This window comes from Thalassophryne amazonica, chromosome 1 (genome assembly GCF_902500255.1).
Source record: "Thalassophryne amazonica chromosome 1, fThaAma1.1, whole genome shotgun sequence".
NCBI lineage: Eukaryota > Metazoa > Chordata > Actinopteri > Batrachoidiformes > Batrachoididae > Thalassophryne > Thalassophryne amazonica.
The window spans coordinates 6,036,619-6,051,329 of record NC_047103.1 but is presented as its reverse complement, the minus strand read 5'-3'; the positions used below and the strand labels follow the sequence as shown (position 1 = coordinate 6,051,329).

The window sequence follows — 14,711 nt, the reverse complement described above, 5'->3', positions numbered from 1 at the left end:
GTAAGAGAACCCTCATCTTCATGCAACAAAGGATTGAATAGATTTTTTTTAATTACAAGAGGCGGAGAGGGAGTGAAAACGTGAAGAGAAACAATACCATGACTGGAGACGGCATAATGCACTCTGCCATCTCACCACTAGACGGCACTAAATCCTACACACTGTAGCTTTAAAGTGTTCCATCAGATGAAGGTATTTTGTGGGTTTCTGCATCAGGATATTTCATGATTTCAGACAATATGCGATTTTTTGTTTGATCTCCACTATGAAGCAAACGTTTGGTGGGTTTGTGTTGTTTTTGTTTTTCATACCTGACTCTGAATTTCAGAAACCGCTTTGGCAAACTGGGTTTCTTTGGTCTCCGGCAGCCGTGAGTAAACACTGACAGTCTGACTCTTCTTTCCGCTCTCCTTGTATTTAATCTGAAGACATATAAGACAGTGAGACATTATGGACACTTTACTCTGCAAACAACAAACAAACATCGTGTCTCTGAACGTGAGATTGGTGCAGAACCGACGCTCGCCTGTTTTTTGCGTTTGTACGTACGTCGCTCTGTATTTCTGTCATCTCCCGTGCAAATTGTGTCTCTGTGGTTTCAGGGAGCTGTGAGTACAAAGACGAGGTCATCTGCTTCTTCCCCTCTTCTGTGTACTTTTTCTGGAACAAAGAGTTAATTCAAAGTGCAACACATGAGAAAGGTCACGACCTTACCCAGCCCATGAGCAAACAGCACAAAACAAAAACAAAGGATGTGAGACAAAAGAAGTAAAAACATTCAAAGAGACTGACTTCACTCCGCAGCTGAGACACGTCTTTGGCGTGTTTGGTGTCCAGAGTCTCGGGCAGTTTGGAGTAAAGCGATGATGTCGCCTGCTGCTTCCCCGCCTCTTTGTACTTCACCTGATGTGCAGAAACGAGCACGTAAAGTCCAAAAACCACCACAGCAGCAACGTCTACAAACATCTGTCCTCTCTGCCCGGCATCCTATTGGCTGTCTGCGCTGTGACATCATCAGCTGTATTTATCAGTAAGCAGCCAATGAGGCTGCAGGTTTTTGGCTCGTTTGAAGTGAAGTCAGGATCAATCAGAGAGCTCGCTGCTGTGTTCTGAGCCGTGTGGGGCCCTGGTCCAGTCAGAGAACACGCGCTTATCTCTGAGCGCACGTGGCTGCACTTTAAAATGTCTCCTCACACCACTGGCAACACTTTACATCACACACACACACACACACACACACACACACACACACACACACACACACACACACACACACATACACAAGCATGCACACACATGTTAGGTTTATTAAAGTCAACAAAACAATATTAATTACAGCATAAAATCTAAATATGAGAAGTAAAGAAGGCAAACTAATGATCCAAAGTTTTTGCTAAACGTTGTCACTAAACATTATTCATCTTTGTCAAAAATAGTCTGACAGGAGCAGAAAACGTGAAGCCTGAAGAGTGAAAAGTTTCTAGATTTTACTTTTTGGGGAAAAAAAAAGTTTGAACAGTTTTTAAGAATGTGAACGAGGTGCATCTGAAATACTCTGAAAATGATGTCACAAAAATTCCACCAAACTGCGATAACTCGTAATAAACGCGTCTGTTACCTCGCTGTGCGTCTCGGCCATCTCTTTAACAAACTTTGTGTGCAGAGTCTCAGGCAGCAGCGAGTACAAAGACGAGGACAGGTCCTCTTTGTCCTTCTTGTACTTTGTCTTAATAAGAAGACAAAAAAATAACACATAAAAGTAATTTCAGTGAAAGAAAATGAAAGTTGAACCACGTGGAGGTGTGACGTAGGGTTACCTCACTCTGGACCTCTGACAGCTGTTTGGCGAGCTGCGTTTCAGCCGTCTCAGGGAGCAGACGGTAGAGGGACGAGGACACGCTTGTCTGACATCCCTCCTTATATTTCACCTGCATCACATCAACGTGCAGACAAACTATCACAAACTGCATCGATGACCTCAGCAAAACCACAAAGACAACACACAACAGACCACAAAGTTCACGTCGGGTCCAGCAGCGTGTTCTGGTACCACGGGTTACCTGTAGCTCCTTCACCACCTTTGTAATCTCACTGAGATCCAGTGGTTTGTATCTGACTGGTGGATCAGCCAGCAGAGCCCTGACACTGGAGACGTCCAAGATCCTGGCAGGAGGGGATCAGCTTTTGGTAACCGCTCAAAGCAAGTGGCACAGTGGAACAGTACCTCAGAGTACCATCGCTCGCCGTGAATGTGTGCTGCAAGGTTTAATTTTGTCTTACTTTTTACAGATTCCTCTAAGAAATACCTTGGTGGATACCTTCAGTGACATCACAGCCCATGTTCCCGCCCACTAAACACATCCACATTGGCCCCATGTTGGTTCCACATGGGCGGCCTACTGAGGTCAATGCAGTTTTGTCTGGGGGCTCCAACTGGGGCCCAGCTGGTTGGAGGTGGGTATGGGGTAGCCCTTTTGAGCCTCATGTGGGCAGCCAACTGGACCCACCTCCAACCAGCTGGGCCCCAGTTGGAGCCCCCGGACAAACCTGCATTGGCAGAGAACCAACCAATTAGAAAAGAAGTTTTCACTGTCACAAGATGTTTAGATAGTAGATCCCAGTGACCTTGAGCTTTGAATGTTTGACACCAAAATCAATCATCGTGGCAATCCCTTGAAGGCCAGGAAGATTCTCTCTTGATTGATTCCCAGACGGGATGGTGGCCAAAGTCAAACTCTACATCCGGGACCGTTTGTGGGTTCGTTTAATGTGGGAATGTCTTTGCACGCCAGCAAACACACACAGTTGTCATGGAGTTTCAGAACAAAAGTCCTTACTCACCAGACATGAGTCTAAGATTTTCTGCTGCTCAATCAGAAAATCTTTCCTTAAAAGTGTCCACAAAAAATCAGAGAGAGTTAAAGTCCCAAAACCCACAGTTTTTATTTTGACGGCAAAAGGAAGCAGTAGACAGATCACATTACAGCCATCATCACAGCCACTTCGAAGAATTTACACTGGACAAAAATGAGTGGCATCCTTGTGCTGGTCCGATGGCTGGAGAATCCAGACAACCGGGGTCTGAGGACCTGGTGCAGCCTTCATCCACCTTCACAGCCGTTAGGTTACAAACCATCATCTCCACTCCCTGATACGCCCTTTGTGGACTTCTTGTTTCACCAGGGAAATCCCCAAAATCCACAAAGCTCCAAAATCAATCGGTTTCTTGGGGTCACTGTACCTAATCCATATAAACTATGTTTGCTGACAATCGGTCAGAATAACTGCAGTGATCTCACTCACAAGTGACTGACTAATGGACTCCCCACACATACTGATATGTAGCCAACTGACTGCACCCTGCAAAAGGGGTGGGGTTGGGGGGTAATAATCTTGTATCCATTTGTTCCTCAACCTGGGAGTTCCACAGGGTTCTGTATTAGGACCACTATTGTTTATTTTGTGTAAAACTGTATTTTTCATGGTTTCACAGAGCTACAATGCATTTCATGGATTTTGTGGAAGAGCTTTAAAAACTCAGCAACATGTGGGTCACCTGGCTCTGGAGCTCCATCACCTCTTTGGCCCGCTGGGTCTGCAGGGTTTGAGGAAGGCTGGAGAACAAATTGACAGACAGCTGCTTTTCAATGCCCTCCTTGTATTTTACCTGCAGGGATGAAAGGACAGTCATAGCACTCGTGCGTCGCTGCATCCGGTTTACAATCAGCATAAGATGCACACAGTTTTTAATCTGCACTCAAAGACAGTTTAAAGATGTGAATAGCTGCTGGATCAGGATGATAGTGGAGAAGGTTACAGATCCATTCATGCAATAATCATCACCAACAGTGATTTTAGCGTTTGCACTCTTACCTGGCTCTGAATCTGTGACGTCTGCTTGGCGTGTTGCGTCTCTGGCGTTTCTGCCATCACAGAGTAGAGACAATGCCCAGCTTCTTCCCTCCTGGATTTTCTGTATTTTGTCTGATGAATGAAATTTAAGTACAAATCAGCCTTAATGGTGACATGTAAAACTTACACCGACTGTTAGAGTCATGCTGGTTGTGTCAGTGACATCATAAAGAATTCAAAGTCAGACAAAACGTCTCACCTCGCTCTGCAGCTCGGACACACTTTTAGCAAACTGAATCTCTGCGGTTTCTGGCAGCTGAGAGTAAACACTCTGAGAAAGACTCTTCAATCCGTCCTGCTTGTATTTATTCTACAAACAGACAAAATATTAAAATAAATAAATAAAATAAATCAGGTGTGGGATTATTATTATTATGAAGGGAAAAAAAAACATCACAGAAAAACACTTTTACTTTTTTAAAAACATTTTTACTCAGAAGTAACTGCTTGTTTAATTTCACTGGTGGCTTCAGGTCCACATAAGGTTCCCTCCTTTAGTAATTTCAGCTCTCAGATACATTTCCAAAGAATTAAAAATTGAAGCTCAAGGTTTGGTGTCTCATGTCACCTGCAATCTGTTAGAATTGTGGTGACTGTAGTTTCTACTAGTAAAAACTATGATACTACCAGGTCCCAGTTTCTAACCTAACACACAATTAAAACAAATAAATAAATTTAACCATATTTTTCAGAATACATGTCTCACTGCAGGATAAGCTGCACCTTTCTTCTGTTTGTGGAACTCACTTTGCAACACAGCATTTTTCAAGTTTAGGGTGAGTTTAACAATGGACAGGAACTCAGTGTAGCACATGTGCACACCACAGGCTCTGCTGTTTCTTAACATAAGGATTCTCAAATTCCAAAAATAACTAATCGATGTGTTGGAGAACATATTGGATGTTATTTGATGTGGTGTGAAAAAAGAAATCATCAGATGGATTTGGATTGCTGGTCCACAGTGCTGGAAACTCTACAAGAAAAGACATGAGTCCTATATATGATTTTTTTTTTAAATCAGCTCTTTAGTTTAGGAGATTTGTGCATTGCTGTGGTGTATTTTTGTTATTGCCATTTATTCTATTATAATTGGAGTTTATTTTGTTCAGTGCACTTTGATTCGTGGGAAAACCCTGTATGTAAGTCATACCTACAGGATGTATAAGTCCCAGGACCTCACAAACTATCAAAAACAATATTAATAATAATAATAATAATAAAATAATAATAAATAAATAATAACAATAACAAATAATAATAATCCTTTCATTTTTGGGATTTAGTTTGGTTTAACATGCGCTGAGAATTAAATGGTGTAGGCCTCCTCCATGTCACCCAAGCTGCCCGTTACTTGTCCGATCACTGTGAGGTTCCAGTGGTCTGACCTGGCTCTGCATGTCAGTGAGTTCTCGGGCGAGCTGGGTCTCCGGAGTGTCCGGCAGCTGGTGGTAAAGTGGACATGACGCCTCCTTCTTACCACCCTCCTGATATGCGATCTGCAACACAACGAAAGCAAATGTTCCTGACAGCAAAAAATAAGCTGCATCTCACACGTACAATACCAGTTTCAACCACAAGGGGGCAGTGCAAACATCTGAGGAGCACAAATGCAAAGAAAATAGTATGTTTTAATAACAAAACAAAAATGGCTGAGATTGTCCACAGTGATGTCCCTTTATGATGATGTCGCAATGCAGCTTTATCATGATAAATATATCAGATCTGCAACAGAAGAATGATATTCAGAAGTATTCAAAAAAACGATTACTAATCAGCACTAATCTGCCCCCTGCTGGATAAACGTTTGAACCCTTTGGATCCAAGCAAATATGTAAACAACAGCACCACCTGGGAAATGGTTCGGAAACATGTTTTTATACTTTTTTGACTGAAAACTATTTCCTGTTTGTGTTTGATTCCTTTTGATTGTGTTTCTGGTCTTCTACCAGACTCTGCAGGTGTGAGGCCTCTTTGGCATGTTGCGTTTCCAAGGTTTCAGGCAGCTGGTGGTACAGAGACGTTGATGCTTCCTTCTTAGCGGCCTCCTTGTACTTCACCTGAAATACATAATTATTATTATTAATTTGTAGAATTTCTGGGGGTTTGTTGGAGAGTGCAGATGTGAACCGCAGAGAAACCGAGTGGAAAGAACATGGGACGGAAATCAGAAGCTTCTTGTAGAAAGTTAATCCATGAACAAGAACACGTTCCAGAAAATCCTAACAGTCAGTTTCCCAGCCAGTGAAGCAACATTTTTCAGAGGACGTGAGAACAGATCTTTACAGGTGTGTGTGTGTGTTTTTCTCTCTCTCTGTTTCCAGCTCACTGTAATCCACGAAACACTCATTCTGGGTTAGATATGATTTTATCAGTTTTATTTTTTAATCAGTCCTTGTTGTTAGGCACAACATCAACAGAGGACGACACTGAAAGGTCAACACTCAAATGGTTGGGACACACAGAAAGACCTGGGAAGAGATGGAGAGACAGCATACAGGAGACAAAGACGACAAACACACCGGGAAGACTAGAGGAGGACGGGGTCGGCCGAGTGCCTGAGCAGTGGATGATACGACGCTCTCGACCCACAGGGCTTAAGCCACACCCGGGGAAAATGTACATAAGATCAGCGCTTTAGTTTGGATTTTTGTGCATTGTTTTTAAATGACCATTTATTCTTTTATTATTGGACTTAATATTATTATCATTGGAGTTATCAGTATGATTAATTTAATAAATATTATTAATAACAGATGCATGATTGTTCTGTGTGTAAGTCACACTGATGCACAAGTCACAGGACTTCACAAACTAGTAAAAATAAATAAATAAAATAATGATAATACTACTGCTAATAATAATAATAATAATAATAATAGTAATGTGACTTATGTTCCAGAAAATACAGTATGTGTTGATAAGATGAAACGAGAACCTGCTCCTAATTTCCATCATGCATGTAGCCCGACAACCAGTCCTGAATTGGGCCACATATTGCTGGTCTCTCTCTCCTAGCCTCATCACCCCATGCGTCAGCCTCAGGCTGACGTGGCACGAGCGCTGCTTTCCTATTGGTCATTTAGGAGAGGGAACTCTCACTCCAAAATGGAGGCCAGTATCCGGGCCAATTCATAGCTGGGCCGGTTGTCGGGCTATCATGCATGTGATGATGAGATTATTACCTGTTGCAATCCCCAACATGCCCACTAGGTGGCAGGCAAGCATTGGGTATATTACATATATAAAACTTTTTTTTTTTTTCCAGATTTGGTCCATCACAGTAAACCAGACTACAATCAGTTTATCATCAATATCTTCACTTTTATTTTGGAGATTTGCAGGATAACTGCGCTTGCTGCCATTCCTCTCTGCGTAGGCCTGATCCCGTTGGATCGCAGACGTTAAGCAGAGTAGGTCCATTTCTCCATGTAATGTGGAGTTGCGTCAGGAAGGGCATCCGGCGTAAAATCTGTGCCAAAATCAACATGTGGATCCACCTCAGATTTGCTGTGGTGACTCCACGTCGGCAGTAATGACACCCGGTTACGCCAATCGGAGGTCACTAAAATTAACATTAAATCGGTGTGTAACTTTGCAAAAACAATGTCGGACTCTGTAGTTTTCTCTGGGCCCCTCCCCAATCAGACCGGGAGTGACATGTTTAGCCGCATGTTCTCCTTGAATTGCTGGCTGTCTGAGTGGTGTCCAAAAAATGAGGTGGGCTTCATAGATAATTGGCAAAGTTTCTGGGGAAAACCTGGTCTTGTTAGGAGAGACGGCATCCATCCCACTTTGGATGGAGCAGCTCTCATTTCTAGAAATCTGGCCAATTTTCTTAAATCCTCCAAACCGTGACTATCCAGGGTTGGGATCAGGAAGCAGAGTTGTAGTCTTACACACCTCTCTGCAGCTTCTCTCCCCCTGCCATCCCCTCATTACCCCATCCCCGTAGAGACGGTGCCTGCTCCCAGACTACCAATAACCAGCAAAAATCTATTTAAGCATAAAAATTCAAAAAGAAAAAATAATATAGCACCTTCAACTGCACCACAGACTAAAACAGTTAAATGTGGTCTATTAAACATTAGGTCTCTCTCTTCTAAGTCCCTGTTGGTAAATGATATAATAATTGATCAACATATTGATTTATTCTGCCTTACAGAAACCTGGTTACAGCAGGATGAATATGTTAGTTTAAATGAGACAACACCCCCGAGTCACACTAACTGTCAGAATGCTCGTAGCACGGGCCGGGGCGGAGGATTAGCAGCAATCTTCCATTCCAGCTTATTAATTAATCAAAAACCCAGACAGAGCTTTAATTCATTTGAAAGCTTGTCTCTTAGTCTTGTCCATCCAAATTGGAAGTCCCAAAAACCAGTTTTATTTGTTATTATCTATCGTCCATCCACCTGGTCGTTACTGTGAGTTTCTCTGTGAATTTTCAGACCTTTTGTCTGACTTAGTGCTTAGCTCAGATAAGATAATTATAGTGGGCGATTTTAACATCCACACAGATGCTGAGAATGACAGCCTCAACACTGCATTTAATCTATTATTAGACTCTATTGGCTTTGCTCAAAAAGTAAATGAGTCCACCCACCACTTTAATCATATCTTAGATCTTGTTCTGACTTATGGTATGGAAATAGAAGACTTAACAGTATTCCCTGAAAACTCCCTTCTGTCTGATCATTTCTTAATAACATTTACATTTACTCTGATGGACTACACAGCAGTGGGGAATAAGTTTCATTACACTAGAAGTCTTTCAGAAAGCGCTGTAACTAGGTTTAAGGATATGATTCCTTCTTTATGTTCTCTAATGCCATATACCAACACAGTGCAGAGTAGCTACCTAAACTCTGTAAGGGAGATAGAGTATCTCGTCAATAGTTTTACATCCTCATTGAAGACAACTTTGGATGCTGTAGCTCCTCTGAAAAAGAGAGCTTTAAATCAGAAGTGTCTGACTCCGTGGTATAACTCACAAACTCGTAGCTTAAAGCAGATAACCCGTAAGTTGGAGAGGAAATGGCGTCTCACTAATTTAGAAGATCTTCACTTAGCCTGGAAAAAGTGTCTGTTGCTCTATAAAAAAGCCCTCCGTAAAGCTAGGACATCTTTCTACTCATCACTAATTGAAGAAAATAAGAACAACCCCAGGTTTCTTTTCAGCACTGTAGCCAGGGTGACAAAGAGTCAGAGCTCTATTGAGCTGAGTATTCCATTAACTTTAACTAGTAATGACTTCATGACTTTCTTTGCTAACAAAATTTTAACTATTAGAGAAAAAATTACTCATAACCATCCCAAAGACGTATCGTTATCTTTGGCTGCTTTCAGTGACGCCGGTATTTGGTTAGACGCTTTCTCTCCGATTGTTCTGTCTGAGTTATTTTCATTAGTTACTTCATCCAAACCATCAACATGTTTATTAGACCCCATTCCTACCAGGCTGCTCAAGGAAGCCCTACCATTATTTAATGCTTCGACCTTAAATATGATCAATCTATCTTTGTTAGTTGGCTATGTACCACAGGCTTTTAAGGTGGCAGTAATTAAACCATTACTTAAAAAGCCATCACTTGACCCAGCTATCTTAGCTAATTATAGGCCAATCTCCAACCTTCCTTTTCTCTCAAAAATTCTTGAAAGGGTAGTTGTAAAACAGCTAACTGATCATCTGCAGAGGAATGGTCTATTTGAAGAGTTTCAGTCAGGTTTTAGAATTCATCATAGTACAGAAACAGCATTAGTGAAGGTTACAAATGATCTTCTTATGGCCTCGGACAGTGGACTCATCTCTGTGCTTGTTCTGTTAGACCTCAGTGCTGCTTTTGATACTGTTGACCATAAAATTTTATTACAGAGATTAGAGCATGCCATAGGTATTAAAGGCACTGTGCTGCGGTGGTTTGAATCATATTTGTCTAATAGATTACAACTTGTTCATGTAAATGGGGAATCTTCTTCACAGACTAAAGTTAATTATGGAGTTCCACAAGGTTCTGTGCTAGGACCAATTTTATTCACTTTATAGATGCTTCCCTTAGGCAGTATTATTAGACGGTATTGCTTAAATTTTCATTGTTACGCAGATGATACCCAGCTTTATCTATCCATGAAGCCAGAGGACACACAGCAATTAGCTAAACTGCAGGATTGTCTTACAGACATAAAGACATGGATGACTTCTAATTTCCTGCTTTTAAACTCAGATAAAACTGAAGTTATTGTACTTGGCCCCACAAATCTTAGAAACATGGTGTCTAACCAGATCCTTACTCTGGATGGCATTACCCTGACCTCTAGTAATACTGTGAGAAATCTTGGAGTCATTTTTGATCAGGATATGTCATTCAAAGCACATATTAAACAAATATGTAGGACTGCTTTTTTGCATTTACGCAATATCTCTAAAATCAGAAAGGTCTTGTCTCAGAGTGATGCTGAAAAACTAATTCATGCATTTATTTCCTCTAGGCTTATTATCAGGTTGTCCTAAAAGTTCCCTAAAAAGCCTTCAGTTAATTCAAAATGCTGCAGCTAGAGTACTGACGGGGACTAGAAGGAGAGAGCATATCTCACCCATATTGGCCTCTCTTCATTGGCTTCCTGTTAATTCTAGAATAGAATTTAAAATTCTTCTTCTTACTTATAAGGTTTTGAATAATCAGGTCCCATCTTATCTTAGGGACCTCGTAGTACCATATCACCCCAATAGAGCGCTTCGCTCTCAGACTGCAGGCTTACTTGTAGTTCCTAGGGTTTGTAAGAGTAGAATGGGAGGCAGAGCCTTCAGCTTTCAGGCTCCTCTCCTGTGGAACCAGCTCCCAATTCAGATCAGGGAGACAGACACCCTCTCTACTTTTAAGATTAGGCTTAAAACTTTCCTTTTTGCTAAAGCTTATAGTTAGGGCTGGATCAGGTGACCCTGAACCATCCCTTAGTTATGCTGCTATAGACGTAGACTGCTGGGGGGTTCCCATGATGCACTGTTTCTTTCTCTTTTTGCTCTGTATGCACCACTCTGCATTTAATCATTAGTGATCGATCTCTGCTCCCCTCCACAGCATGTCTTTTTCCTGGTTCTCTCCCTCAGCCCCAACCAGTCCCAGCAGAAGACTGCCCCTCCCTGAGCCTGGTTCTGCTGGAGGTTTCTTCCTGTTAAAAGGGAGTTTTTCCTTCCCACTGTAGCCAAGTGCTTGCTCACAGGGGGTCGTTTTGACCGTTGGGGTTTTACATAATTATTGTATGGCCTTGCCTTACAATATAAAGCGCCTTGGGGCAACTGTTTGTTGTGATTTGGCGCTATATAAAAAAATTGATTGATTGATTGATTGATTGATTGATTGAAGTGAAAACAGGGAATAGCTGAAAGGAGTTACTTTTGTCCTGTTTAATACTTGGCCTGGAGACCACTAGGAGATGTCAGTGCCTTTTCCAAGTAGAAGAAGGGCATCAGGCATAAAACTGGTGCCAAATCCTAATGCAACTCTGTACTGGGACAAACCAAAAGAAAGAAAAAGAAGAAGAAGAAAAAAAGCATAAAACCCCTTATTGTCTGTGAGCAATCGTGTTCTTCTATTTATTCATTCACTGTATTTCACAGGCTTCAGGAATATCTGTTTCTGGTACCATCAACTTGTGTCAAACAGCAAGTCTACTGTGAAGTAGAAAAGAAATGAGACATTTAATCATGTGAAGAACAGAATTAGCTGCACACCAAGATTTCCTCATCTGGTATCACTCCTTCATAACTAATAACTAATAACTTCATAACTCATATAGACGTCTGGGAGCTCGTATGAAACTGGTTCATGTTGTGCACATTCATACAGCAGCACGTGGAATCGTCGGTCACCTCGCTCTGCAGCTCCATCTGCTCTTTGGCGCGCTGGCTTTCCATGGTGTCCGGGAGCAGAGAGTAAAGACTGATGCTCATCTCTTTCTTACCATCTTCTTTATACTTAACCTTTGTGATGAAAGCAAAGGCAGAAGAGAGGTAGGATTATTTCTTCAAGATTCTAGGAGGATCACATCTAACATTTGGACTGATGTCTCTCTAATCTACTAACATAAGCAACAGGTTGGTTGTCATCGTGTCCCACAGCAGCCTGGACTTAAGGTTATCGAAATGGAGCCATAGCTCCATTTCAAGCATTATCCTGAATTTATCATGTCGCATTTAAAATCACTGCTTACATCACAAATAAAGACCTGAAATCAATGAATATTTATAGACTGGATGAATTATCTTTATAACTGTGAGCTGTTGTACCTCACTGAGCGTTTCCGTCTGCTGTCTCACAAACTGAGTGTCATTGGTCTCCGGCAACAAGTGATACAAGCTGGAGGAGTCTTTCTTCAAACTCTGCTTGTAGTTCAGCTGAAGCACAAAAGTTCAAACACATTAGGTTTGGATTCAGGTCACATCATTTTCACCAAGTCTCTGGAAACTGTAGGTCCAACAAGGGGAATGGTCAATGGACTGCATTTATATAGCGCTTTTCCATCTGCATCAGATGCTCAAAGCGCTTTACAATAATGCCTTACATTCACCTCGATGTCAGGGTGCTGCCATACAAGGCACTCACTACACACTGTGAGCAATAGGGGATTAAAGACCTTGCCCAAGGGCCCTTAGTGATTTTCCAGTCAGAGGGGATTTGAACCGAGGATCTTCTAGTCTCAAGCCCAAAACCTTAACCACTAGACCATCACCTGACAAAGGGACTTTATCCGAATGACAATAAGTAGTAATGGTGGTGCAGTGGTTGGTCTTGCTGCAAAAAGGTTATGGGTTCAAGTCCACCCATGGCCAGTTCCTTCCTGTATGGAGTTCTCATGTTCTCCGTGTATCCGTGTGGGCCTTCTCCAGCCATCAAGACATGCATGACAGGATGCATTTGGCTTTTCATCAGGAAGCCCATCCGGTGTAAAACCAGTGCCAAATCAAGGTGTGGATCAGAAAAAAATTGGAGTTCTTAATATGGAGAAAAACCATGAGACCAACCAAAAGGAAAAAAAAAGTAACCTGAATAACATCTAGGCTTCTAGCAGGAAAAAAACAAACAAGAAGCCTCAGTATTACAATGATAAAAAAACAAAGAAAAAACATAAAGTTCTACAGTAACTCCTACAGAGAAATCTTCTCAAATTTAAGAAGCAGGAAACACAAAATATTTGTATTTTGGACAACATGTTGATTTAAAAATAGCTGTCTGGTAATCAGGATTTGACATGTTGGCATACAGCCGACAGCAGGGGCGTAGGTTTGCATATGGACCATAGGGACAAGTCACAACCAATATTTTGGGATGGCAAAATAGTCCCTACCAATATTTAGCATTTTTTATATAACAAAATCATTCACTATTTTTTTTTTTTGCGAACTCGATACTATAATTTTAGTCGTCACGTTTTGTGTTTTCGACGTGTCAGAGTGACAGAGTTACCCATGTTGCAATTTCATTGGCTCACGTTCTTCTCACATGGACGTAAACAAAGCGCATCTCGTGGCAGGCAGTGCTTCATTTGTAAAGTGGGAGGTCCCGGAGCGCAGAGGATGGGTGGCTCCGGTGCAGTGTTGCCAGATGTACGATAATTATCGTATTTGTACGATAGTTGTGCCCTCTGTACGATCAATAAATGTACGATCAATAATGGGAAAAATCCAATATGTACGATAATTTCAGTTGGTTGCCCAAACACGCATCTCTCTCTGACACCCAAGAATCATTTTGCAGGTGTTGCACTCAGGCGGCATCAAAGACACAACACACACAGGGCTGCTGCTGGCTTTGGGCGACCGTCATTTGAAAGCCCGCCCCCTCTCATACAGAGTAATGAGTTCCATCCAATCTGTGCCGTGACAGGAAGATTCCCCAACCATCTTTTTTTTTCGAAACTTTATTTCAACAAATGCAATAACAAAGGAACAAAACACAAGAGCAAAGAGATATACAAGAAAAATTAAAAAAAGTTAAAGTTCCTTATGGAGGTGTCAACATTTTTTTCTGTGTTCAACAAAATCTGCACAAGTGGCATCGGATGACGACAGCGACCTCGAGGTTGAATTCGACTCTTTCTAGTCTGGTAATTAACACGTTTGTGTCCCTTCACAGAAAAAAAAAATCTTTCTAGTCTGGTAGTGCATTTGCTTGTGCATTTGCGTTCTTTTTGTGCCATAGTTTCCCCATTACTATAATTTCTGTTTAAAAATGTGACATAAAATTCTTTGTAAATTAAAAAAAAACGCTAAAATAGCTACGTTGTATGCGTTTTGTTTGGGTACGATCATTTCTCCCAAAATACGATCATTTTGAGGTTTTGGTACGATAGTTTCATATTTCATATCTGGCAACACTGTTCCGGTGCAGAAAAACAAGAAGGGCGGGGGGGAGGGGTTGCAAACAATGCTGTGCGCCACACTTACAATAAACTGCACACCCACACAAACACGCACACACACCTTCACAAATGACACTAACATCCTGCCTTTTCCTCAAAAATTACTACATTTATGTTTGCTGTCTGTCTCTGTACTTTTCTGTCACTTTTGCGCTCTTTTTCATACTTTCCCTTGTTTCAAAAGTCACCGAACGCACTGTTGGAAAGAACGGGTTCTTGGCTTGCTGTCAAATTTTCAGAGTGAGGGCTTATATGAGAACTTACGGTAATGAGAATCAGCGGCGCACTAGTTTTTGTTTTTTTTTTTTCAGCGGCGCACTAGTGTGAAACTTTCGTGTTTTTCCTTTGCGTTATGACATCACAGGCTTACGTTTACCGTAATA

The 14,711-nt window shown here is 41.6% G+C and overlaps 1 protein-coding gene across 5 annotated transcripts in view; it reads right to left on the bottom strand.

Moving 5' to 3' along the window:
- The window catches only part of nebl (nebulette), a 219,615-nt gene that overhangs the window by 76,910 nt on the left and 127,994 nt on the right, over positions 1–14,711 (bottom strand). Inside the window, exons 25-36 of one of the 5 annotated variants that reach the window (XM_034189279.1) lie at positions 12,197–12,304; positions 11,780–11,890; positions 5,859–5,969; positions 5,298–5,408; positions 4,112–4,222; positions 3,874–3,984; positions 3,557–3,667; positions 1,818–1,928; positions 1,619–1,726; positions 793–903; positions 550–660; positions 312–422 (exon numbers count right to left, since the gene is read on the bottom strand). The exons of 3 other annotated variants lie outside the window; for them this stretch is intronic. In XM_034189279.1, the coding sequence (XP_034045170.1) occupies positions 312–422; positions 550–660; positions 793–903; positions 1,619–1,726; positions 1,818–1,928; positions 3,557–3,667; positions 3,874–3,984; positions 4,112–4,222; positions 5,298–5,408; positions 5,859–5,969; positions 11,780–11,890; positions 12,197–12,304 (1,326 nt within the window). The remainder of the gene's footprint in view (positions 1–311; positions 423–549; positions 661–792; positions 904–1,618; positions 1,727–1,817; positions 1,929–3,556; positions 3,668–3,873; positions 3,985–4,111; positions 4,223–5,297; positions 5,409–5,858; positions 5,970–11,779; positions 11,891–12,196; positions 12,305–14,711) is intronic. One more of the 5 variants, XM_034189348.1, reaches the window with a different exon arrangement.